This window comes from Centruroides sculpturatus, unplaced genomic scaffold (assembly GCF_000671375.1).
Source record: "Centruroides sculpturatus isolate CEXI.00-Female unplaced genomic scaffold, Cexi_2.0 scaffold1732, whole genome shotgun sequence".
In the NCBI taxonomy this organism is placed as follows: domain Eukaryota; kingdom Metazoa; phylum Arthropoda; class Arachnida; order Scorpiones; family Buthidae; genus Centruroides; species Centruroides sculpturatus.
Window position 1 is genome coordinate 1 of NW_019385971.1, and position 27,337 is coordinate 27,337.

General features: G+C 28.5%; 2 protein-coding genes across 3 annotated transcripts in view; both read left to right on the plus strand.

Annotated features, from left to right (window-relative positions):
* Window positions 1-3,020: 3,020 nt before the first annotated feature.
* On the plus strand, window positions 3,021-4,754 carry LOC111612877 (the record flags this gene model as incomplete). The annotated part of the gene is made up of 2 exons (XM_023354160.1): window positions 3,021-3,216; window positions 3,720-4,754. Coding segments are annotated over 2 exons (972 nt in total), but the record flags the coding sequence as incomplete, so codon positions are not given.
* A 3,663-nt stretch (window positions 4,755-8,417) lies between these two features.
* LOC111612876 (aromatic amino acid aminotransferase DDB_G0287711-like) overlaps window positions 8,418-27,337 on the plus strand; it is a 50,712-nt gene continuing 31,792 nt past the window's right edge. Inside the window, exon 1 of one of the 2 annotated variants that reach the window (XM_023354158.1) lies at window positions 8,418-8,641. The gene's annotated coding sequence lies outside the window, so the exon portion shown is untranslated. Of the gene's footprint in view, window positions 8,642-8,742; window positions 9,027-27,337 lie in introns of those variants that run through there. The other variant, XM_023354159.1, reaches the window with a different exon arrangement.

Here is a 27,337-nt window from a genome sequence, read left to right on the forward strand (position 1 = left end):
GTAATAAGGTAAAGAGAACATGTTTTTGCATTATTTTTACTATGTTTCGTTGCTTTAAAAAATTGTAAGAATATAAAAATATTTTTTAAAGTTGAAAATTGTCTTAATGTGGCCAGAAAAAGGTACAGTACATCTATCCTATTAATTGTTATTGCATTTAACCGTTTAGATAATTATTGATAATATGTCTATTGTTTTAGATAGATCTGCAGAAATCCGGGCAAAATCTTAATTTAAAAAAATCAATAATTTGCTATATTCTAAGTTTGAATTACTGTTTTTTGTTACGAATATATGATAGCATGTATCTAGGATAACTTAATCGGTGTGTGTTGTTATGGTCCGTTGTGTGGCTCCATCTTGCGAGAGAAAATATTTTCGTTTGGACACAACACTACAATGGGATTTCCACCATTTGACTAGGCTGTTCTTATTGTAGGCTATAGTGTTATGTAAATATTTTCCACCAGGGCGGCGCGCGAGTAACTTGCACCGGGACTCTATAAGGTACTGTACAGTACAGTACATTAATACATTTTTTATTCTAATTATTTAGCCTTTTGAAGTAGAAAACTAGAATTATCAATTTATTTATATCATAGCTAAATTAAATTATTAAATTAGATTAAATTATTTTGATTTTATATGGCAAGAATAAAGTATCAAATAAGTACTGTAAAGTAATTAAATATCTACTAATGTGGAGTAGATAATCATAAGGACTTAGCACAGTAGGGTTAATGTCCAGGGTCGTAGACTGTCATGGCGGCTCATCGACGATTCCAGCAAAGACAAGAAAGGAAACAGTGGGGACGCACGTTGTAACCTACCCTAACCTATTCTAATAAATTATCATAATTATTACCAATTATATTATTAGAATAGGTTAGGTTAGGTTAGAACGTGCGTCCCCACTGTTTCCTTTCTTGTCTTTGCTGGAATCGGCGATGAGCCGCCATGACAGTCTACGACCCTGGACATTAACCCCAAAACTTTTGGTTTAACTAATCCCGAGATATAATGCAAAAGATTACGATTTGGGCGCCATGTTTGAAATAGGAGTGCGACTACTTACAACGTGCATTGTCTCTGAAATTTCTGTTTGCCTACGTTAAGAGAATGTACAGTACATTACGTTTACAATAACTCTCAACAATCGTAAAACTAATGAAAACGTAATATCAGTTGTGTATGATCGGATATATTGGGGAAACAGTGCTTTCCCTGTAGTACAACTTCCTCTCTAACATGGCGTCGAAATGATGGTAGCGTGTCGTACCACGTGTAATTACTTAAGTTTTTGAATTGCTTGTATTTTTAATTGGTAAGTCGTAATCGCGTAAGACGTGTGTACTATATGATTTAAATAGATTTCAAATGTGTAAGTTACATTGGTCGCCGTTAGACTTATTGATATTTTATACTGTGATTGGCATTATGTGGCACAGTCTGACACGAGAGAAAGTGAAATTTTATGTCTGGTGTCCATCTTAATAAAGTATTTATTAGTATACTTGTTGCGAGATGTTTATTTCATGAAAAAAAATATACAGGAATATTCGCATTATAACTGTAATAAGTTGGCAAGAGTTGATTTGATTGTTTCGGTTGCCGTTAAACTATAGTAACTAACCAAGTGCCTGTGGAAGTCTGCTGGTCTTTTATATCTGCTTTCCTTTACTGATGGTTGTTGTGATTGGTGAAAGGCTAGTCGATGGAGAACTTAGCATCAGAAAAACTTGCTTCTCCTTTTCCTTTTGTTCGTATACAATAGGATGGATTCTTATAGAAAATTTGAGAACTGGGAAGTAACGGCTTCCACTGAATACTTAACAAAGTTATGTTGGAATGTCTATTCAAATTCCTGTCTTTTTTGTGGTCTCTGACTCCTGATGGTCTGATAAAGATTAAATGTTGCTACATAAATCGAAATTCAGTAATGATGTTCATATGTTACACATATAATTAACAATTATTCTAATAGCAACCCCAGCAATTTAATGGGCTCCGGAACTAGGAAGCATTTGGTGAACAAAGTATTCTGTTCATCTGTATATGATATCCAGATTACATATTTTACAGAACATAGTTTGTTTTATTTGTATAATGCTATTCAATTTAAAAACTCAGATAATTATAAATATCGTTATTTATTTTTTTACAAAACAAATTTAACTTTTTAATAAATGATCTTGAGCAAATACTATTTATTAAATATTGAATGTATATTATTGTGATGGTATCACAATAATAAACATATCTGCTTACTAAGCTTTCAATAATATACATATCTGCTTGTCATACTAAGCTTTTTATATCTGGTCTTGATGTTAATCTAAGTCTGTTCTCAAGATTAATGAAAGACGGTTAGATTGAATGGGAATGTATAGGTCTGCAGTTTAAAAATTGCAGTTCACTAATTGCAATTCAAGTGACAAATTGTAATGAAGGAATAGTAATGTTTCTACATTCCTAGAAAGTAAGCAATTTTATTGGTCATCATTGGTAATTTCTTAAAAATATAAACCTATATATCTTTCTTATTGAATAGAAGATGCTAATTTCACTTTGTGTAAGACTGATTCTTAAAGGATTTGAAAAGTTGAGAATCAAGAATCACTGGCTTGAGTTTGTTTATAAAATTTTTATTATTGCTAATTTTCAGTGTAAGTGACTGATTTTATGGGAGTCTAATGAAATATATGCACTCAAAAATAGGTGGTAGAACAAAAAGTATGATAACCACTGCTTTAAGCCTTTTGTTACATGCAGTTTTAAATATAGTAAATCAGCTGATACTTGGTAAACAGGATTAACAAGAATATTTAGTGTTTGACTAAAAATTTCTATCCAGTTTAAATATTATTTTTCTAAACTTTGACTTTCCCATTGTATAGCTGTCTTGAATAATAAAAATAATCTTTATGTATAAAAAATTGAAAATAGTTTATATTTTTCAGTGTGTTAAGAATTTTTAACGAAGATGGCTGCAGTAGGGGACGTGAAGATACAGACTCTAGTGTTTTTTGATACCAAAGCTACTAGACTTTTGCTTCCGAAAAAAAAAAAGAGATTTCCGAATCATAGAATTATCACTTCTAGCTGTTGACAGAAAAGAATTTAACAGTGATAATGAAAACGTTCGTGTCATTAATAAATTAAACCTCTGCTTTAGACCACGTTGCCATATTTCACCCGAAGCTGCAAAAGCGGCAGGTAAACGTATCAGCAAGTACATTAGTAAGTCATAATAATCACCACATTAATTACACTAAAAATCTCCAGTTGTAATTGACTTTATTGATTACAACTAGATTTTTAGCATAATTGTTAATATTTGATAATTTTCCAAATTATCCTGCTTTTTCTATGTTTTTGTAGAATATCATTTCATATCTTTCTGCTAGTGTCATAGATGTCTTTTAAACTCCGAACGCTTTGGAGTTTAAAAGAAATTTTCCAAATTTTTATATAGTTATATTGACAAATTTTGTAAATATAACACTTACTAAACACTGTACAAATAACTATTATCCAGCAAGAAGAAATTCTAAGAATGCAAGTAGTTAGCCTGACAATGCCCATTAAACATGGCTGAAAAACATTTGCTTTCTTGTAATTTCTTCTTTTTAAATATTGGTTATTTGTGCACAGTTTATTAACGTATTCCTAGTTTTCAGTAGTTGAATTTATAACACTTACATTTTATATAATTTCAGATTTAACGGATTCATTACTTCAGTTTCAACAAACATTTGAAAACAGTGCTGAATTAATAAAATTATTCCTTAGAAGATTGAATAAACCTATTTGTATTTTAGCTTATAGCGATGATAAATTTGATTTTCCTCTTTTAAGAACAGAATTTAACAATTCTCAAGTGGATATTTCTGGATTGATGCTTTGTGCATACATCAAACCTGTCTTCAAACGTTTTCTTCGTGAAATACCCATGAAAACTAAATCTCCTTCAGTAAGGAATGAAGAATTCGATCAAACAGGATCTCCTTCGGCAAAGAATGAAGAATCATATCAAATTGAATATCTTACTGATGATCTTACAAATGTACATTTGGATAATAAATGTAACAATGACAAAGATGACAATATTGTTAAAGATAATATAGACTTTCTCAAAAGTAGTTCGTCTAATGAAATATGTAAAAACTCTGCAGACATGCGACAAATCTCAGAGGATCAGAAATTATGTGAAACAAAAAGTCCAGTCAAAGAACCTCTATTTACTAATTCTCCAGATGTTAAACAGAATACTTGTGTTGATAAAAAAACTCCATTGAAAATAAAAGTAAAAATATCTGACGAATTCAGAAGCCTGTATAACTATTTTTTTAATTGTCCTCTACCCGATTCACGTACAGCCGAAGGTGACGCTTTGGCTCTGTTAAAAATGGCAAAGAAAGTAAATGATCAATTTCTGACATGGCTGGAAGAAAATATAATCCCATTTGACAGTATTCCCATTATAAATGATTAAAGATAATTTTTAGTCACTATACATAGAAATATATGTAATACACATCGAATAATAATACAAGAATGTGCAATGAATTGCTTTTAATTATATAAAAAAAAAATTCATAATTGAATTAGTTTTTGTAATTGCATGCTTCACCTTTTTTTTAAATCATAACTTTATATTTTTATATTATAAGAAAATGCTTTATGGTTTTTTATTTATGGTAATATCAATTTTACAAATAAATATGTATAAGAAACTATATAATAATATAAAAGATCTGTCCTAATAAGTCGAATTATTTTTATTTATTTATTTAGAGAAATTACTTTTAATATTTTATTTTAAATGAATGATGAATTTGCTTCAAAATAACTAGAATAATTCTTTAAAAAATGTTTCTGTCTGTAACTGTGTTTAATGTCGACTTATAATTCTTCATGAATNGTGACCAATGTGAAGCATTTTCATACATTTTTAAATTGTGGTATTATTTTTTATTGTATTTATTTTAGAATTCATGTAAATGCAGAAATATTTAACATCAGACAAAGCTGTGCGAGTGAAATAATTAACTATATTTATTTATACGGCAAAAACTATAAAGAGTAGGAGATAATTATATGTATCAAATGATTAAATTAACATGTCTAAATAAATGAGGCGCTAATACAACTAATCTATATGTGAGGACCCGAAAATGGCCCGGAGCTACGCAAAATTATAAAGGAATTTTATGTTTTATTTATGTAAGACAGTGATAAAAAGATATGGAAAAATTATGACCATATAAGAAAATGTTCGATCTAACAAAATAAAGTATTATTTAGTAATACCGATGAAAAGAAAGATAGACTAAATGTAATACTTAGAAAAATGAACTTCTCGAAATAAAACAATAGAATGATGTAAGACCTAAAGATCGACCATCTTTGATGGGGATCGAATTGACAGGAGACATTGATTTATCTGAATTCCGATCTCATTACATTTAGTAATGAGTGAAGCGGAGGTGAGTCGGGTGTACACCTCCACACTCAATATAGACAATATTTACAGTTTATTTACAATATATAGATATGGAGTATACAAGTTGGAAAACACAGTAAATGCAGGATACACAAAGCGTGATGCCTCACGTACTAAATTGGCTTCCGGGAACTATTAAGCTCTGGAGAGGCCTCAGTCAGCCTGTGGAGTGGCTCAACTGCACGGTTCGTCCAGTCTCAGCACTTACCCGTCCCTGAGATAGTTACCAGTAGAGTATGCTGTCTCTAAGCTCAGCGGGCTTCCCAATTGCCTGAGGCTTCCGTGTTACCAGTCTCTTGCCCTTCTCTCCCATTCGCTCCGCAATTTAAGGATTTTTTTTTTTTTTTGGACGGAAACTTCCTACCAATCACAAACCTCCTAGATTTTCAATGTCCCTCCGTCCGTCCATTCTTCCTTAACTCTAGAACGGAGTAAGATATATGATAAACGAGATCAGATATGGAAAGCTTAGGACCGGATACCCCAATAACTGTATCCGAACTTCCAATCTGGACCGGAAGTCATGTGATTTGTTAAATTAAGATATGATTTTTTTTTTAAAAATGCAGTCGGGAATTGTGACGACGTCGCAATAAATAATTGCTCGTTATTCTTCGTTAATTTTCCTTTAGCAAATTTTAATTAAAAATTAAGGCCAAATTTCCTTTATAAGCTTTAAAAATACTTTTTTAAAATGCGAAGAGAGAAAAGTTCTCAGTGATTTCTGTCGTCTTTATATTACGTTTTAAAATTAAGAGAAAAATAATTTCTATGCGCCTGGAAATCCGTTTTCTCTGTAAGACAAGAAAATAGCGAGGAGAAGATTAAAATTACGTGACTTATCATCAAAATATTAAAGGTGAGAGGAAACACTAAATTTTCTGTTTTGTAAACGCTAAGAGAACCTTTCTTGTGTGCATAAACTGTTTGGTCAAATTCGCAATGATCTGGTGATAAGAAACGGGATCCGTATTAAGGCTAGATAGTTTATGAAAATTTCTAAACATCAGGTAAATACTCGAACTCGAATTCTTCAGAACAGAAGGCAGCCGAGTGGGTAAAACCACTGAATAATTGGGAAATTTTGTCGTGAGTTCGCTCCTCGGCAACGAGCTAGCTAGTAGCTGAGTGAATTTTCGGGTTTTCTTCACGTCTATAGTATCTAAATACGAGCCATTTTTTTTAATAGAAAGCCCTCCCTGGAAGCATCCCTTCTCGGTAAATCGTCTACTTGTCGCTTTGCTACAAACAAACAGAGCAGCAGGTACGAGTCTTAGCCGCTGTGACCACATTGTAAAGCTGTATTAATATTAAAGAATATACATATGAACTAACAATGAATTATTTTTCATTTTTTAATTTTTTTCACCTTATGGACACTAAGAGGAACTTTTATTCCTGTTCATCGTGGGTTAAGTCAAGACCACATTAGGGGTGACCGGGTGATAAGCGACGACGATTGATATAGTATTTGGAACGAACCTACCAATTTTTGGGGTTTTTCAAACGCTCAGATTTAATCTCGTGTCTCCCAGAGAGATAGCCTGAGCCTGACGATTCGGCCATCCTAACAACAGATTTTTGGAAACTAGCCTACCACTTTTAAATGTTAATCATACCTCAAATATCTACTTAACAAAGAGAGGCGGCCTGTTGATAAAAAAAAGACACTATCCATTTATAAAAAGTGTTCTAAATTTATATCGATGGTAAAGTGCATCAAATCTCAAATTAAAAGGAAGCATCTTTTTATTTCAATTTGATTCTTCCCATCTTGTGAATACTTTTTATTTTTGTTTGTTTTTTACTGTTTACTTCCTATTTATGAGCATTAAGATCTTTCTTTCACATACCACAAGTCTAAAATATCAAGAATTCCCACTAGCGATTACTTAAATAAAACCACTGAACACTAGTTGGTCCCTGTTCATACCTGACCAACGGGCTTTTTATTAGAATATTTCCACTCTCTGGACACTAAGCGGTCCTATTTTCGGGATCATCATATCCAGGAGAGTCTTTACCGCGCGGTTATTTAGCCGTAGCCTCAGTGTTTCTAGACAGGCTTTAATCGTGCTTATCATGAGCTTATACAGCGCACAATGATAATGACAGAGTCTAAAACGCTAATAAGAGTTCGGCAGACTATAATTTCCACATTAAAGGAGACGGAAGAAGAAAAAAAGTGGTTGGATGAAGAAAGAGAACTTGATATTCGATTCAATCACCTGTAAAAATATACATCATTTTCCCAAAATATTTACTGGCCGAATCCACAATCACTGCCCATTATGGATTCGGCCAGGCCCACAATGGGGCAACCGAGTGGTGAGAGACGGGAGCCGACATAATCCGGACTAAACATTCCCCAAAAATACCTGGGTATTTTTCTATCCGTCCGGATTCGATTTCGGTCCCCCAGAGCGGTAGGCTGTTACCTTGACCGTGCGGCCACCCGGCCATCTGTAAGATGTATTAATGTTGATTCTAATTGAAAAAAAATACGGCATTTAAATTTTTAAAAATTATCGATTATTTATATCTGATTTATCTACCGAAATAATTAAAAAAATTAAAAAATTAGCAAATCCTTATTATAAACCATCAACATCTAAAAATTCGCTTCCATAAAAAAAAAACTGTATTTAATTTTACGGCTCGTATTCTAATTTTAATCTGTAATTAATAATCATAAACACGAGAAATTTATATTCGTTCATGTATATGTTTTCATAAAAAAAAAACTGTATTTAATTTTACGGCTCGTATTCTAATTTTAATCTGTAATTAATAATCATAAACACGAGAAATTTATATTCGTTCATGTATATGTTTTCATAATATTTAAATATAGAAAAGCTTAATCATGTTTCAGTTTGGCCGTAAAATCTATTTTAAAACTTTGTTAAAGTATTTAAGGTGGCGCAACGAGTTCAGATGATGCTAGTTGTCTGTTGGTGTTGCTGCTACGGTTGGTATGAAATCATTTTCGAGTGCTACATTAAAAATAAACAAATAAATAAATAACGGTAAAGGGAATCGTATTCGATTAACTCAAAGGAAGAAAACAAACATAACTGTATTCAAGATGCTACATTAAATTCAATCCTCGATTGTTAAATACAGAAACATCCGGTATGTTATATATACATATTTTTTTTCCCTCTTAACTTCCCTAGTATGATAATTAATTTCCCTTTTTTCCCCCGTAACTTCCCTAGTATGATAATTAATTTCCCTTTTTTCCCTTCAGTGATAGTTAATTTCCCCTTTTTTTTCTTCTCGAATTTCGCTAAAGTGATAATTAATTTCCCTTTTTTTCCCCCTTATTGATAATGTCAATAATGTGTAATTAAAATTTAATAAATTAAAAATAACAATCGATGTAGAATTAATTTAAGTTTTATCTTACATAAATACCACTTATGTAACTTGATCTTATCGATAAGAGTTTAACAGATTTTTATAAATATCCACTTAACTTGGCTGAAATCTTCCATTTTAATTTTCTGATTAACAGGTTAAGTTTGTCGTTTCCTTTTATCTATTTCTTTTCGTAATTAAAATTCTAATACAATTAATTAATGATGTATGAATTGTAAGATTTCTGTTATTTAATATATATGTAATTTTATATTTTATTTATGGATAATGAGGAATTGATAACAGGAATTAAATGTGTATATCAATAAAACGTCCATTTTATATATCTTCACGCAATGTTGTGTGAATGACAATCTGAAATTATCTTTACATAACTTAATACCCTCTGGAACCTCTAGGAAGAAGATCAGGACACACTACTTAATTTTGAATTATTATTTACTTATTGTTAGTATTTATTTAATTAGTTTATAGATTTATGTATAAATTATAATAAGATACAGTAGACACCCCTATAACGCTGTAGATAATTCCGTGTTATATGAATTCCGTGTTGTACGAGTCACTTAGGTTTTACAAATATGTGAGCCGTTCACAGCCTGGCACATGTATTTGTAAAATCTAAGTGACTCGTACAACATGGAATTCATATAACACGGAATTATCTACAGTGTTAAGGGGGGTCTACTGTAATTTTACCATTGCAATTGTATCATGTTCTTCTTTGTCGTAGCTTTTTCCGATCTTTAATGTCTTTTCTTCTCTCTATTTGGAAAGTCCTTTCTCATCATCGCGGCTTCTTCCTCCCTATCGCTTTCAACTTTCAAAGCCTCTTTCCAACGTAGTCCTCACCTCTTTTCTCCATATGTCTAAACTATCTACTGTCGTAATTGTATATTTTTTCTAATTTTGGTATCCACCTGAGACCTGGGGTCTTTAGACGTATGTTTTGTGTGTCTAGTGGGAAATCCAGCACTGGATAATCCATATATAACATTGAATGTATACTCAGATTCTTCGTGACAAACAACATGAGATTTTTTTTTCTTCTTTTAATTGAATATAGTAAATATTCTTACAGACAACAATAATTATTCAATAACAAGAAACAGACTCATATATTGAAGTTAATATGTTTTATTTTCAGAATTTTCAAAACATTTCAGTTCATCATCAGCTGATTTTATAACAGCAGCTTCTAACTGGAATATATTAGATGTAATGAAATTGGAAACTGTTATTCTAAATCAGTGTTTCCCAACGTGGGGCCCACGCCCCACAGGGGGGCAATTGGATTGTTAATGTGGGCAATTTGAAAATGGACTCGTTCAGAGTTTAAGTTAACCATATAGCCGCTGTATATGTAAGGGGCATACGAATTTTAGAAAGGCTTAGGTGGGGCATAGCACAAGAAAGGTTGTGAAACACTGTTCTAAATGGAGTTGACAAACTAGAATGGTTTGAAAAATTTCAGAAAGTTAAGGAATGTGGACTCTATATTTGAGCTTGATTCTTATTGAATAATTAAGAATTTATTTTTTCCTATTTTAACTAGTTATACTAATGAATTATATCTCACTCCATTAATAATTGTAATTTTTTAATAAAATTTATTAATAATGCATATTTTAATGCGTAATCAGTTTTTTAATTTCTAAATTTTAAGAAAAGCAGCAAAATATATATTCATATTTAAACTTTTAAAACAAAATTTTATGATCGAAATGTAAGATGACTTTTATGTGTTAGAAAGAAAAAATTCCTGTTTCATAACCATTTCAATTAAAACAAATTATATTATGTAAATTATATTTATTCTGAAATACTAATTGTGTTTTATATTTCATAACTTATAACTTAATTGAAAGATTATTATAGAAATCAAAAGTTTTGAGATATTTGTAGAAATCAAAGAAGTTTATTGGTTGATTTTTTTCCTCCCCCTTTAGTTCATTTAAATTAAATATTGGTTACAAATATTAATGTAGGCTATATATATATGTATACATTTATTATTAAAAATATGCTGAAATAAGACAGATTTTAATTGTAATATGTATATTTTATTTACGTATTATTTTCTTAAGTTAAAAAAATTCAGGTATGTATAGTTTTTTTTTTCAGTTAATTTATATAAAATAATGATGATATAGAAATCATTTAACACAATAATTCTAATACATTTAGTTTAAAAGAAAAACAAATATATTTTAGATAAAAATTTGATTTAACCCGTAATGTTTTTATATATTTTATACTTCCATTTATTTTTTGTAAACATTGTAAAATATTTAATGAAATGATTTAAAACTATAAATGATAATAATAGATTTTACAGGGTAAGACAAAAAAGGAGTTAGAAATGAAATAGGAATAAAATAAGATAAAACAAACTATGCAAAACGACTTCCAACAACTTAACACTTCGTTGAGTAATAATAATCCACAAAAACCTTTCTGTACAAGTGTTATGTTCTTAACTACTCCAAAAACGCTTTCGACCTCCACCGAGCTCTCCACCACCTGAAGCAGACCTCGGTGGAGGTCGAAAGCGTTTGTGGAGTAGTTAAGAACATAACATTTGTACAGAAAGGTTTTTGTGTATTATTATTACAAACTATTGAATCTGGAAAGCTGATTTATTTACTAAAAGAAACATCGAAATTTAATATAAAATATTTTCATGTTTTTCACCAGCTGCAATGACTGTACAGTACTGTACATCCTGGAATTAAATTTGTCGTGTTTTATAACACTTTTTTTTGCTTTTGTAATTATATCTAATTAATCATTTTTCAATATTTAAATAATAAACTTGTAAACAATAAAAATTAATGCTATATAATTGCTGTAATGCATCAGGCTATTTTTTTGGCTACTTTTAATAATTAAATAAATAATAGTAGATGAAAAATTGCTTGATGATATCTTACAGCAATCTTTTGGCATTAATTAATGATGTTGGGTTTTAAGATGTTTATATATATCTCGGCCATACTTATGTCCCCTATTATATTTTAAAGCAGTTGTGTTGAAATTTATATACTTAGAAAACATATTCTGGTGGAAGATTTTGAGTCTCACTTTATTTCGTAATGGCTGCTTGCAGTGTCAAAGCATGTACTTGCAGTATTTTACTTCCTTAAAAACTTTTAATATTTCTGGTGTCATAAGAAACACATTTGCTACAATTCTGACCATAAGCTGCCGAATAAAGAAAAGCTTCATCACATAAACTTAATTCTTCACCAAACTCCAGAGGAAAATTATTCCAACATTGCCTCACAAAATCCAGGGGATAATACTAAATAATCATGGATGCCATGAGATTTCACTATTGCATCAATCCAATGTCTATGAGATTATTCGGAGTTGCATGAACCTCATGTCTAATCAGATGAAGATTCATCCAACTGAAGGAAGACTTTATTACTGCTTGCCATCATTTCTTTCATGTGCATGCATATTAAAAATATTCTAAAGAACACTGCAAGGTGCAATATTTGAAATCCTTCACTGGGATATGTTTTTTGTAATATCACATAATTTAATGTGTAAGAATTTAAAAAGGATTGCCTTAAAATAAAATGGGGTGAGCCCTTCTGTTTATAAAATATTTCATTATAGTTAATTTTTTTTTTTTTCAAAACTCTACATTTTCAAAATTTTATGACTTTCTTTTCTTTTTTTTAATTTTGAAATACAGTATTTCTGTAAAAATATGCAATATTATTACAAATTATCTGTGGATAACATTTCAGATTTATATTATGTAAAAATTGAGGTCAGAGTATATCAGTTAACTGTCATATATGATGATTGTAAATATTTAAAAAAGAATAAATTTAAATGCAATTTCATTTTATAATTTGCAAATATAATACTTAATAAAAGTGATTTATTATAATTACAGGCTTAGTTTTGTAAATGAAAAGTGCAACTTATCAAAAGTTTCACAATGTAATTTCATTTTATAATTATCTCTTATCTTATAGTCTCCTTTTATCTTACAATATGTTATAGTCTGTCTGTTTCAATTCTTTATCTAAATTAATTTTCTTTATTATAAATATGATTAAGTTATATCAGTCTAACACTACTGTAATTTGCCCTCATAATATCCATAAGGCATAGAATTATTAAAACAACAAAAATACAATTTTATTTTTAATGGAATGTAATTGAAAAAAAAATCTGAAGATTAACTTTGACATTTAGCATTTCTACTTTGTTGGAAAGTAGAAATGCTAAATGAAAATCATCCATTTATACTGCACTTAAAATCACTGTTAGTCGACTGAATCTTTTTCTAACTAATTGCAGCAAGAAATTTAAAATTTTAAGAAGAATTAATTTTCAAATTCAAATTTGATATTGTTTACAGTTGAAATTTGCAACCAATCAAAAGCATAATTTCATTTTCTGAATGTTAAATGGGTATGAATAAAAAAAAAATCAGTTAAAATGGTTAAGTGTGATTGCATTAATCAACAATTAAAAATTTAAAAACAAATGATTTGTCGACAACTTTAAAGTTCATTAGCATTGTGACATTAGATTAATTAACTTTGTATTCACACAATTCTTTTAAAATTACTTCATTTAAAAACTGTCCAGTTTTTAATTATGAAATATAGTCAGCAAATTTTTTGCTGGCATCAACTCCTTAAACTGCTGATTCCAACATTGACATAGTGTCCTCAGCCCCGATAAAATGGCAAGAATAGTAAAAATTATTATTATTTAAATTATTAAATGTTTATTGACTATATTGATAATTTTATTCAATTATTGTTTTTCAAGCTAACAAAAATAGCAATTTGTATAATAAGATAATTTAATAACAGTGCTAACTGTAAATAAAAATGTTGCTTGTAAGTTTATTTTCAGATATAATTTTTTGAATTTTTAAAAGTCAAATTCAAATTCAAGCACACCTCTTTAAGGCAATTAATAAATCCATAAAATATTTACAATAGAACATATGATTATTAACTCTTAATCTTAAAAATATGTTTGCAGTTTAAAAGGAAAAGATAATATGTTATTGAGTGACATCATCATTTTGGTAAGAGTTATACAAGAACTACAAGAACTTAGTCCCATATGTTTTCACATGTGGGATGAATATATTTATTTTTTAATAAAATTTTTACTTGAAATAGAATATGGTAGTTTTTTCCTATTCTGATTCATATACTGTATCTAATTTTCTATATCATAAATTTAATAGATTTATTTCTAGGCTTATGTAGATTTAATAGGTTTTTGTTTTATTACAAAAACAGAATTCCTTCCTCACATAAAAACTGTCAAACTTAATCATCATATCATGTCTAATATCAATAGAGTATCTTACCAATATCTGTTATCACTTCAATAATTATATAATGTTATCAAATATCTGTTTATATCCAGTTTCTACATGAAATCTAATCAAAGATTTATTCAGTGTAATTTACTGTAGTTATAATATGTTAAACTTAATTCAAATGTTTGACTTTATTAATGATAATGATAATATAGATTTGGAAACCAGTAGTATTGATTAGATAATTTACTTTTATTATTTTGTGGTATAAAAGAGTTCTTTTTATCTGTGTTTAAATTCAAATATTTGGAGAGACCTTAACTTTTGCTAAACTAAATATCTAACTGATAGTTTGATATTTCAAGCTGGATTCTCTTTGTTGAACATGGCCAAAGTAACTTAGATTTTTCTTGCTTAATTAAGAATGGCATTTTGTCAGTTCTAATACAAACAAGTTTACATATAAATTAATAAAATTGTATGTACACAGACACCAGTAATAATTAGTGTTTCTCAAACAGGACCCCGGTTGTTTTTTTTAACCCGGGAAATTTTTCTTATCCCAGGAAATCCCGCAAATTTCTTAAAAATTCACTTTTTTTCTTATTTTGTGTTAAGGTTAAGAAATTTTGCAAATAAAAAGCATAATTATCTCATTCACTGTCAGAATACATTTGTATTTATTAATTTTAAACCTACCTATTAGTTTTTTTTTTTTTTTTTTTGCTCGTTATGGCATGTCACAAATGGTCAATAATCAATACGTAGCTTATTTGTGGCAGGACTCTGAAAATTCTTTACTTGTCAGAACCTGTAATATATGGAATAATTGTGCTTACGCTGTCTTAATTTTTAACTATGCCCAGTAGCTTCAATAAATGTGTAACACCAGATTGTGCAAATTGGGCAAAGATACAAACGAGTATAAAGTCTGCAAGTATGAAGTTTTTCTTCATAAACCTGATTATTAAAGCCAAACGAATTGCCGAATTATGGAGCTATAAGCTCGATGCCGCTATTAAAGCAGCCGAGGTAGACAAATCAAAAATACTAGAGAGCAAAAGAAGTACTACAATCTCAAAAACGAACTCAAAATATTCCAGGCTACAGGTGAAAAAACATAATATCTGTCTTCTCTTAAATGCATTAAACACGATTCCATTCGCATCAATTGAATCGGAAAGGGCATTCTTGGTAGTGAGACTTTTCATTACTAAAATAAGAATTAGAGTGAGTGATTGGAGTATTGATCATCTTTGCTTTTTAAAATCTTATAAAAGTTTACAATATTTTGTATTATATTTTATTTAAAAAATGAAAAATAATTATATCATTTAATTTCAATATATTTTGTATACCTTAAAAATAATTGATTCTATCCCGGGATCCCGGGAAACAGTTCACTTTTATCTCGGAATCCTGGGACAAGCAAAAGACTGGGAAATGAGAAACCCTAGTAATAATCATGTGCAAATGATTTTAGCATTGAATTCCAAAGCTCTCAACTATTGACATTGTGATTTTTTTTCTATAAAATACAACTTGTAAAATGTATTAAATTTTGTTCTTCCTTTTGTCAACAAAATTATTTAGACTAGACAATTTAGGTCGTAAATTAAAAATATTTTTTTTATTTACAGTATTCTATTTTGAAAAATTTTGCATTAAAAAATTTCATTTGGATACATGACTTTATTGAAGAAAAGTAAAATATTTTTTTAATAATAATTTTAATTCTTAAATTTAATGAAAAACCCAAACTTCTCAAAAATAAATTTCACCTGAAGTACAATTTATTTGGAATAAACCTGTTAGCATGTTCATTTCAAACTTGCATGATCACTTTTCAATAACATGAAACATCTTTATACAAAAAGAATTTGGTATTGTATAAAGTTTTGAGCGATTCCCTTGTGACCAGAGGGTCAGCACCAGACCGGTAATGCCTATGTCAGGACTGACACCACTGTCTTTTTAAGGCAGACACAGAAACCTTGTTAGCTGCAGTTTTAGTTTTGCGCAAGCAGTCAGATTCGGGAGGTTGGATGTGTGAGAGACAATGCACAGAAAGATGTGCACACTACAACTTAAATAAATGAGTATTATTTCTTTATAATTATGTAAACTATTTACACATGTTTACAATAACATTCTGTTTAATCTTTATATAGCGGCAAAATAGATGAGTTATAGTAGCATAACATACTGTATAAAGCTGATTTAGTGTAACATAATAGTAGGTATTGGGTTAATGGATTTCTAACTGAGAGATAGTTTACATTATTATGCGCAATGCTAAATACCTTGATCGGCTTGATAGAAGTCTTGAGGTCACCAATTGTCCTGATGACTGTGTGGAGAAGTTTCAGGTAGGTTGAGTAGTGTTAGGCTCCTTGATGGTACAGTTCCTGTCAAATGTTTGTTGCTAAGGCATCTAGGGCAAACGGTGGTCAAAGGGATTGGTGAAAGGGCGGTCGAAGGGATTGGCGATGGATCACTTACATGAAAAGGAGGAGGTCAGCGAACACTTGGACTCCTGACAATCTTCTTGTCCTGGATTCAATTGTTTTATATTGGGGGTCTTCCCCTTTAGTTTCGATGCCCTCTTTTTAGCCACATTACTAATTTTGACCAATGATGAATATTTTTGACCAATGGTGAATAATAGTTTCCAGTGACACATTCAATGAGTCCTCTGGGGAGAGCGATGCAATTATCCTCCAGTAATTAAATTGAAAATTTTGTTTTTGCTGGAATTTGAACTAATTTAATTTTCAAAAGACAAAAAATTTTCTCTCAAAAATTTCCTCTAGTCCAGCTCTCACATCCTAATTTAAAGATTGCAATGCAGAAGTTGTATTTTTTTGGTAGTAAAAATAGTGGATTGGTAGCATTATTGCTTGGGGGAATAATTGAATATGCACTACAATTATTGATAAAAAAGAATAATTTAAATATTCCAATTAAATTGAACTTAATATTCCACAAGAAAATCCAAGCAAAGCAAAAATTATAAGCTGGCCACCTTCATACCTGACTATAGTCTGGTCAGTCACTACCATGCTTGGCATTGTAGAAACCTTGGGGTTTTAAAGATTTTCTAATTGTCAAGAAATGTCAAGCATGATTCCACTGACTATCCAAACACCATTGTCGAACTTCTAGGCATACAGGAAAGCGGCGCTGAACGTCCAACGTACACATTTTCGCGGTGAAAACATCGGCCACAACCTCTCTATTGATGGCAGTTTATTACTTTTCGTTTGTTCCCAAAACAAGAGTTATATGAGTATTCTTTGCTTTTTTACTGCTGACATGAATTACATTTGAACACTATATCCAGAAGATATTTAAAAAATAAGCCGGTTTTGTCTGCATTGAAAGTGTTATCCAGTTGTGTACAATTTCAGGTAAACTTTCAACCATTTTATACAGTTTTCTTCTTGCACTTTGGCATTTTCACTATGGATCTTATTGAAAATAATGCTTTTTTAAAATTTATTCAACCTTCCACTATTTGCTTTGAATTCAGTATATCCAACTGTTGTCCAAATTTTTCATCTTTTATTATATAAGTTTTCTACCAACAGGAATATTCTTATCTTTGCACTGTACAAATTAATTTAAATTAATTAAATTTAAAGCCTCCATTTTTAACCTCTGGATACTCACATTTACACTTTTTTCGTTGTGTATTGAAGCTTTCCACAATCCTCTCCTTATTTTCAGGTATGTAGAAAGAATACTTAATGGAATGTCAAATTCTTTTATAATTTTCATGTGATATATATAGCAAACAGGAAACAATCATCCTTATTTTTTTCCAGCAATAATTTTTATTACAATACAAATGTTTTTAGCCTCATTTAGAGGCCTGCTTCAGACTTTAAACTATAACAGAAAATTCAAATTGTTCTGTTCAGTATAGTTTAAAGCAGTGGTTGCCAACCTTTCTGACCTCATGGACCACTAAGCTCAATTTTGAATCCTGTGGATCACTAGCATGAATTTTCTTAAACAATACAAACATCTATAGAATAATGATTACAAAAGTTTCATTTTACTTTATTAATATGAAATTCACTTGTTTAATTATAACAAATAAGCGTGAAGTTTGTTGCTGCTTGTTTGAAATAAGTTTATGGATTCTTGGATCTTTTCCACCAAGAACGACAATTGCACTCACATTATTGATTTATTGACATTATTATTTATTGATAACAGTCATTTTGTGTTTGGTTTTAGATTAGAATAAAAACCCCCAATGCACGAGAAAAAGCAACCAAGCATTTTGAATTTCTTTTGTAATACTTTGCATATTCTTGATTTGATTAATATCCAAATTTCTCCATGGACCACTGGTTGGTGACTGCTGATTTAATGACTAAAGCAGACTTCTAGATGAGTCCAAAACATATGTGTTGTAATAAAAATTATTGCGGGAAAGAAGTAAGGAAGGTTGTTTCTTGTTTGCTATTCCAGCTTCTGAGAGGTCTTAATGTAATTTAAACTTTACAGTGAGATTTATATAGTATGAATGTATAGTTCCAAATAAGGAAATACTGTACATACAGTAAACTCCTGCCAACTCATACAAGTATTTTTAAAATTGTACAGTAATGTAAAATATTTTGACAATGGAAAAATTACAACCAGAAGTTTTTCAATATCCAGAAATCTTTGTAATATCATGTATAACATTATTGCAGTTGGGAAGTTTCTAGAGACTACATTACTGTATATTGTACTGTCATGAAATTTTTTTAGCTTACTGCTGAATTTATTATTACAGCAAATACCTGTATAGAGCTGATCATAGTAAATTAAAGTATTATATGTCTACATTCTCATTTTCCATATCATCAGAGAAAACCCCTCTAAATTATTTTGACTTATAGAAATACAGAATGCATTGAGTCTATTGGAGTTCAAGTCAGGACAAAAATAAAATTTGAGTTAAGGAAGTTTGACTTATTGAGTCTACTTGCTACTCAGGGCCGGATTAACCCACTTTGGGGCCCTAGACATTTTCTTCTTACGGGCCCCCCTTTCTCACACTAGAAATAGAGCACACAAAAAATATAAAACAATAAATAAAACAAAACTAAATAATGTGATAAACTAAAATAAATCTTNCATGTTATAAATTTAAATAATTTTATTTTGTTGGTCTGGTACCAGAATTTAGGACTTTGTTACTTGTATGTCATATTACAGATTCAAATTTCATTTCAGACGTAATTGTTTGTGTTGGTTGATTTTTAGTGAGATTGTTTAGGAGAATATCTCTAATAGAAAACTGATATTGCATTATGTAACAATAAGGAAAATAAAATTTAATTTCAGGTTTGAAAATCTCAAGGATATTTATTAAAAAGGTTAACAGAGTTACGCTTTTTCGATATATTTCAAAAACAACATATCACATTTCATAATTGCAGAATATAAAATCTAAATATTTAAAGCTTATTCTATTATTAATAGTTTTTTCACTTAATTTTTTCTGATATTTGTTTATATTTTCATATTATGTAATACAGATATACTAATATAGAAAATTAATACAGATGACTATTGTTTTATTATAAGATGCAAATTAAAATGGTTATATATTATTTAAAAATATATAAGAATATTTAAAATTTTTATTTTAACTATTACTGTAAGAAATTGAAAAGTAATATATTAAAATATTTTAGATATAAATAATCACACACTAATTTTTAATAGCCAAACATATACAAGCCAGATTTTCAGTTTAGAATTAAACTAGCTTAAAAATAATGTCGATTTTATATTTACATATTTATTACATTAATCTGTAATACATTTTTACAATTAGATTTGCATATAGCAAGTGTTAAGTTTTGCATATTCAGTATTTCTGTGTTTATTCAATCTTTAATAAAATAATCTTTTGAAATTGCATTTTATCAGGTTATAAATGAACAATTTATTAATGTCAGTTCTGAATTTTTTTCATATATTTTAAAATCAGTTACTAAAAATAAATTTTGTTTACATTAAGTTGTTTTGAATTAGATTCTAATTTGAAAGACGTACATTGTCATGTTTCCAAATATACCATAAAACAATGCAAAGGAACATCACACACCGATATTTTAGCTGTTAATGATGTAATTTTTTTTAAAGAAGAAACTTTGTCAAACTAAAATTAATAGTCTGACTAGATATCATTTTCTGTCATTGTAATGACATACTGTACTCTTTCTTGTTAATCTTCATTAACCTTGCATTAGATAATTGCTGGTATGCGTGTTTTTTATATACTATATATATATATATATATATAAGTAGAATGGACTATTTTTATAGAATTTTTAATTCTTAAGTATACGGATAAGTTTCAAATTATATTCATTAGTTATATTAAATTTAGAAAAATAATTATAATTTTAAAAAAGTGTTAAATTATTATTTGCTAATTTTTAGATAATTTTTTTTTTTATAAAAGTAAAGNTCCAATTAAATCTTTATAAAAAAAATTGCATGTCAGTAACATCTGATTTTTTTGTTATACTGTTTTCAAATTAATTTATTAGCTAAAAATTAAACCAAAATAATTTTTAACTTGATATTTATTCAAATTTATGTATTAAAATTATAATTATTAACAAATTTACATTGTACAACTACTATCAAATTGTTCTTATTTGTTTAATTCACATTCATCAAATAGATTTTTTTTTATCTTTCAGGTATTAGATATCAGCTGTTTGCCAGATTTTTCAAATAAAATTTTAAATGAAAACATTTGTTTTATTAATAAATCTCTCAGTGAGTGATCAGGTGTTGATTAAGTTATTATTTTCTGCTGAGTACGCTTCAGTTGTTTATATCGGTTGTTTAAAATTTTAAAGCTAAGTGCTAATGCACTAAAATAAATTTTGATAATATTACTTATTATAGGATTTTTTTTTGTTTATTGTTTTTTTAAAAAATTACAAAAAATATTTATAATTTATTATATTTAATCATTAATATTCTAATAGTAAAAAACAAACAAAAAAAACAGCTTTCTCAATAAAGAAATTTTACTGATTAATTCCGTGTTGTTAAATAATCATGTAATTCTAATTTGCATTTATTACTAGAGTTATACTTTCTCATCAAATATCGTGTTAAATTTTCTATTTGAGAATCGTTGTCGAGAAATATTCAATGATTATAAATAATTTTGATTTATAAAATTTTTAAATTGGATTTTAAAGCTTCGTGTATTGCTGCAGCATTAGCATTTTCTTTAAAGTATTTTATTTAAAAGAAAATTGGCTTAAAATAATGAACAAGTGAATCGCACCATATCAGATTAATACAATAATAATTTTTTATTTTTCATTTCTTCTGCTTTTAATAAAAAAAATCCTCTTGTGATTGTAACTATTATAGGTTTCGCCAGGCTCACAGTGGGGGCAACTGAATGATAAAGGAAAGGCCTGTCAGATCCGGGACAGATCACTCATGGAAAAGTTTTTGGCATTACTCATTTGTCTAGGTTTAAACTTGGGTCCCTTAGAGTGGTACACTGACTTTTTTACTGCCTTGATTGTCCAATAGTATAATATTTAATGAAATGTTGAAGTTGATTCGGAAACTATAAAGAACTGGAATACTCACGGGATTTATTTTTATTAACTTTTCTGTTGGAAGAAATAATAATGAGGAACCTTGAACAATTTTTTTCAAAAACTAATTATACTTAGCTTACATTTTGATTTGAATATATAAATGATCTAAGGTATCTGTAGAGGGGAATTTTACATACATGTACAGTACCTTGTGGATACATCAGTAATAATTTTTTTTTATTCATTCAAAGTTTTTTAAGAAAAAGTAAACTTTTATTATTTCTAAACTTAAAACATCTTCAAGTAGAAATTTATTTCCAGTTATTTTCAGTTTATTTCCAAAACATATTGCTTTAAGTAATATGTTTTTGTAATAAATTATCAAGTAATCAACAATATGGAGATGGGTAGTGAAGGGAAAGAACAACAGAAGGCAAGAATTAGAAAGAAGAAATATGTACTGTCTTGATACAGAAAAGGATATGCACATTGTAATTTTGTTTTTGAAATGTTTCGAAATGAAGAATGTTCTAAAAGAAAATAACAAGTTTGGATTCTTAAGTTAGGCACATTAGTCTGAAAGTGCTTAATTGAGTGAATAAATGTGTTTTATTTGGACGCCAATAAGCAGAAAAAGAGTTGAATTTAATCTATGAAGTTTGATAAGGATTTTAAACTTAATTACAGTATATAAAATTGCAAAACAATCCAATGATAAAAGACATATAATATAGGTAAACAAGAACGTTAAATATATAAAAGTGCAAATCCAAACATTATTAAAATTAGTTCCAGAAAAAAATTAAATCTTATTATGGAAGATCATAAATTTTTCTTATTTATGAAACACTATTAATTTTCCATAAATATAACCATTTTTTAAAAATTTAAATCAAATAATTACTGAAGTTGTTTATAAATTTTTGTATCATTTAAGAAAATGATTCATTTATAGAAATATTTAAATATAATTGTTACTGAGATAAAATTTGTTTCTATTCAGATTTTTGTAAGCATTTGTATTGCAAAATTATATATTTCTATTTTTAAAGTTATTTTGATGCTTTCAGTAATAATAATTAAAAAATCCAGCAACAAGTTGCTTAACTTTCCTGGCAATATTTGGTGGTGCCATTTATATCATTATATTTAAAAACTTTTTGTATGTTTAACTATTATAGAATAGCAAAATGCTGAATTTTGAGGGTAGGGATGAGTTTTATAAAAATTGTAAATGCTAATAACGAGTAAAATTGTCATTAAGTCTGATCCTATTGGGGATACAAACAACCCTATTATCTCCTCACCCCCTAAACCTTTAACTACCAAAATTTCATAGCATCAATTCCCCTAATAAACAAAACCTCCTTGCAAAATTTCAGAAATTTTAGACAAAAAGCACAGAAGTTATTAAGCTTCAAACGGTGAACAAAATTGCACTCCTCCATATCCATACATACAGAAAAAAACCCCTTGAATATTTTAGCATTTCGCAATGATTCAAGGTCCCTTGAGTCCAAAAATGTAAAAAATATGGGAGGTCATTTTTTGACCAATTGCCATACTTTCTCTCATATATAACAGCTGGGAAAGTAATATCAATAGCCAGCTATTGGCACTTTTATGTATTAATGAAATTTTATTATTATTCTCATTTTTATTTAAAAAATTTTTTAAATTTCTATGTTAAAATATACTATCAATAAATACGAACATACATTTGTATTTTTCTCTTGTTAGATACTTGAAAATTATGATTATGTAGAATTTAACTTGGATTTCTTCAAATTTATAAATACATCAAAGTATGGAATACTTTAATTTATTATTTCAAAATTAGTCATGTGAAGCTTTCTCTGTCAAATGAATTTACTAAGTTTTCTTTTAATTTTGACAACAAAATTTGTCTTTATAGTAAAGAAATTATGACACTTTTATCATTTATACAAAATTCGGAAATTAAATTTTCTTGAATTTAAAATTTTATCTTTGTAACATTTTAGAATTTTTAATTTAAAAAAAAATTCTAAAAAAAAAATATATATTTTCAACTAATATTTATGAAATTAGTTTGTTCTGAGTCTAGACATTTAAAATGTCAATGTAGGTTTATGACTTATTAATATTATAAGCTATTTAAATGATTTACGCATGCCATTTATCTGAATATATTAACAACAAAATGTCATTATTTTGTATATTATCAGAAGTTCTATTAATAGGAATTAATTCCTACTAAAAAATGCACTTATATTTTGTCATAAACTATAATTTAATAATAAACTAAAATGCCTTATACAACACATTGATTACATTGTATAAAAATAGTAAATTAACTAAAAAAAAAAATACAGGAAACAATTTGATATAATAATTTTTAGTCCTTTGTTTTCAGTTTAAATAGAGAGACAATATTTTAAAATAGCTTTATTTTACACTTGACTTATTGTAAATGAGAAAAATTTTATTAATATATATCATATTAATTTTTGTTTTTAATTGTTTTAGCTTTTTTCAGTTTAATTAAACAAGTTGGTAAAGTTAAAATAAACAAGTTTTATACTATATAGTTGAACTCTAAATTTATTACAAATGTTGTTTACACTAATACATTTAGATAACAGACTGAATTTGGAATTAGATAAGTAAAGGAAATGCTTTTATAACACTCCATAATTGTCCTGTTCACTGGTAAAAAAAATTCATTCTTCATAATTTTTTAAAAGTTTTAAATTTTAAAAATATCTTTAAATTTAAAATACTCAAAACTAATTTCATTATTTCCTAATAGTCATGGAACATTGTCACAACCTCAACTTTTATGTTCAAATCCAGATAGAGTTCACTTTTCCATTAAAAGTTGTATTCATAAAACTACAAAATGAGGAATGTGTTGATAGTTTCAGAACTGGTACTGTCTCAACAGTCTATGTGGAAATGTTTCTAGTAGTTTCGAGTTTGAAACAGTTCTGACTGGAACTATCCACCTCTAATTCTGCAACGTTTGAAATTAGAATCATAGGAAGTAGAAGGTACCATTGCGTATTTGTCCTTTATTAGATATGTATTCAAATTATGAAAAAATTTAATGAGATTTGATGTCATTATTCTAGTTTTATTAAATTATGGATCATTTATTTACCAAGCTGTCTATTAGTGATAAAACAAATATTATATGTAACTAGAAATTCCCCTGTCAAGCATGATGGAATACTTTTTATGAGAAAGGCGAGATTGAAGAATTGAGAAGAGTAGATTTCAAGAAATTCAAGAAGAGTTGTTAGTATAAACTACTAAATTTGTAGAAATATTATAGCCACAACACAAATGTTAATATATGTTCTATATTAACATTGTACAAAATTGGAATTACAATTTTAATCCAGTTCTATCTTCTGATCTTCTCTTTTGCAAATTACAGAGGAACTATTATATGAGTGATTAGTTTGTATTGTAAAAATCTTAACACATTTCTAATATTCAATGCTTTTTTTTTAAATTTAATTAATGGTAATATATAAATCTTTGTCATAAATAATTAAATTTTACTTGAAGTGAAAAGAAAGAGAACAGAAGAGTAGAAATGGTATTAAATGGTTAGATTGAAACTGTTATTAAAATANTGTAGTATGGTATATCTGAATGAAATATATCATATTTCATACCACCCCATCAAGATGTCAAAGCAGAAGAGACTGTTTATGATAGTAAAGATAGCTCTTAGTATGTTACATGGTTGACATAAAATTTTTATTAACTGCTGTTAACTTTATACAGTTGATATAAAATATTTTACTACAGAATTTGGTTCATAATCTTTTTTTTTTCTGAATTTGCCTCCTTTAAAATTGGGTGCGTCTTATACGGCGAAAAATACGGTACATACCTACAGTAGAACCTCTAATCTCAAAACCTCTCTGAAATCTCTCTTTAATCAAACTGGATTGTCAGTCCTGACAAATACTCTACATAATATAATGTATTTTTCTACTCATAAAATCAAAACGAATTTTATATATCTAATGTTGTCTGCATAAATCAAACTAATCAAACCCAGCAGATGCCAACCAATCTGTTAAGTTTTGAGAATCCTTTCGGCACATTGCCTGGTAAAGTGGTTTTAATACAGCTAGATAAGCCAACAGCATAGTCCATTTCAAAACAGGCTATCAAAGGTATTGACAATTCTTTGCTGCTGTAATTTAATACGGTGCAGGTGTCCCATTGTCCCTATAGCTACCTCCTTCCCTCTTTCCTATTAACCTAATTTTCTTCTTGTTTCTTAACCACTTCTTACACTATATATCTTTTTTTCGTTTCTACTAATCTGGGCTATACCTCTGAGTGCGGTCCTTAACCTTTCTAATGATGTAATTAAAAGGTAATGTGTAAATCTTATATGTAGGCCTACATATGAATACCAGAATGTTCATTTATAATAATAATAAAAATAGTTACTAGCTCTATAATTATAATCTTTTTATTATTATTATAAATGAACGTTATTAATAGTTTCAATCTGTTTACCGTCATTAAAAATCTAAAGATACTATTAAGTGATATTTTATCTACATTTTTTTTTATACATTAAATAGAGATGAGACTAGCAGCCTTGCAGGTGGTAGCCTTTTTTTCCACTTACGTAAATTTTTGCAATTAATTTTTAAAATAAAGTTATTTTTACTAAATTAAAATTTTTTGATAAATCTATTAAAAGTAAAAGATAATGTAGTGTAGCATGAAACATAATCTTTAAATAATTTAATAAATAATAAAATACAAAAGTGTAAACTTTAACTCTATAAATCAAATATCAACACCTTTACTTCCCAGTAACACTTTTTTTTAATTAAACAAATGTTTTCAGCCTCATTAATAGGCCTTCCTAGTGTAGTGTGTTCTAATTTCTAATTATAACACACTCACTTTTGAACATCAGTTATTGAAATGTTCTAATCCAGTTTTTAACCCGAGGAAGACCTGTTAATGAGGCCAAACATGTTTGTTAATTAAAAAAGTGCTGTTGGGAAGTAAAGGTGGTGGTGTGTGAGTTATTGATACTTTTCCCAGTTTGTTTTATCCTTCTACTCTATTAGATTCATAAATATCCTGCTTATTAGGTAAATTCATATAGCAGTAAATCATAATTTAAAGTAATGTTGAAAACATACAGGTCATTCTTTGAATTTGGTATTTCTCATAAGATACAATATAATCATTCACTCTGGCTTTTAAATAAAATAAAAGTTCCAAAATACAGTCGACCCCCCCCATAACACGGGTTCCTATAGTTCAGATTCCTATATCACGGTGAAAAAATTGCGATAGTATTCATACAAACATGCTAAAAAAAAAACTACTATAATTCGGTAAAACATAATCGCTGACTCGTGTCGCGACAGGATTGGTCGAATCTAGACCAATGGTGGATATTGCACAAACTGTTGAGTTTAAACGAGCAGTGGACCTACTAAAAACCATTTATTATTTAATGTCCATAAAAATTATATTTATATTAATGATGTCTTCAAATTCAGCGAATTTTTC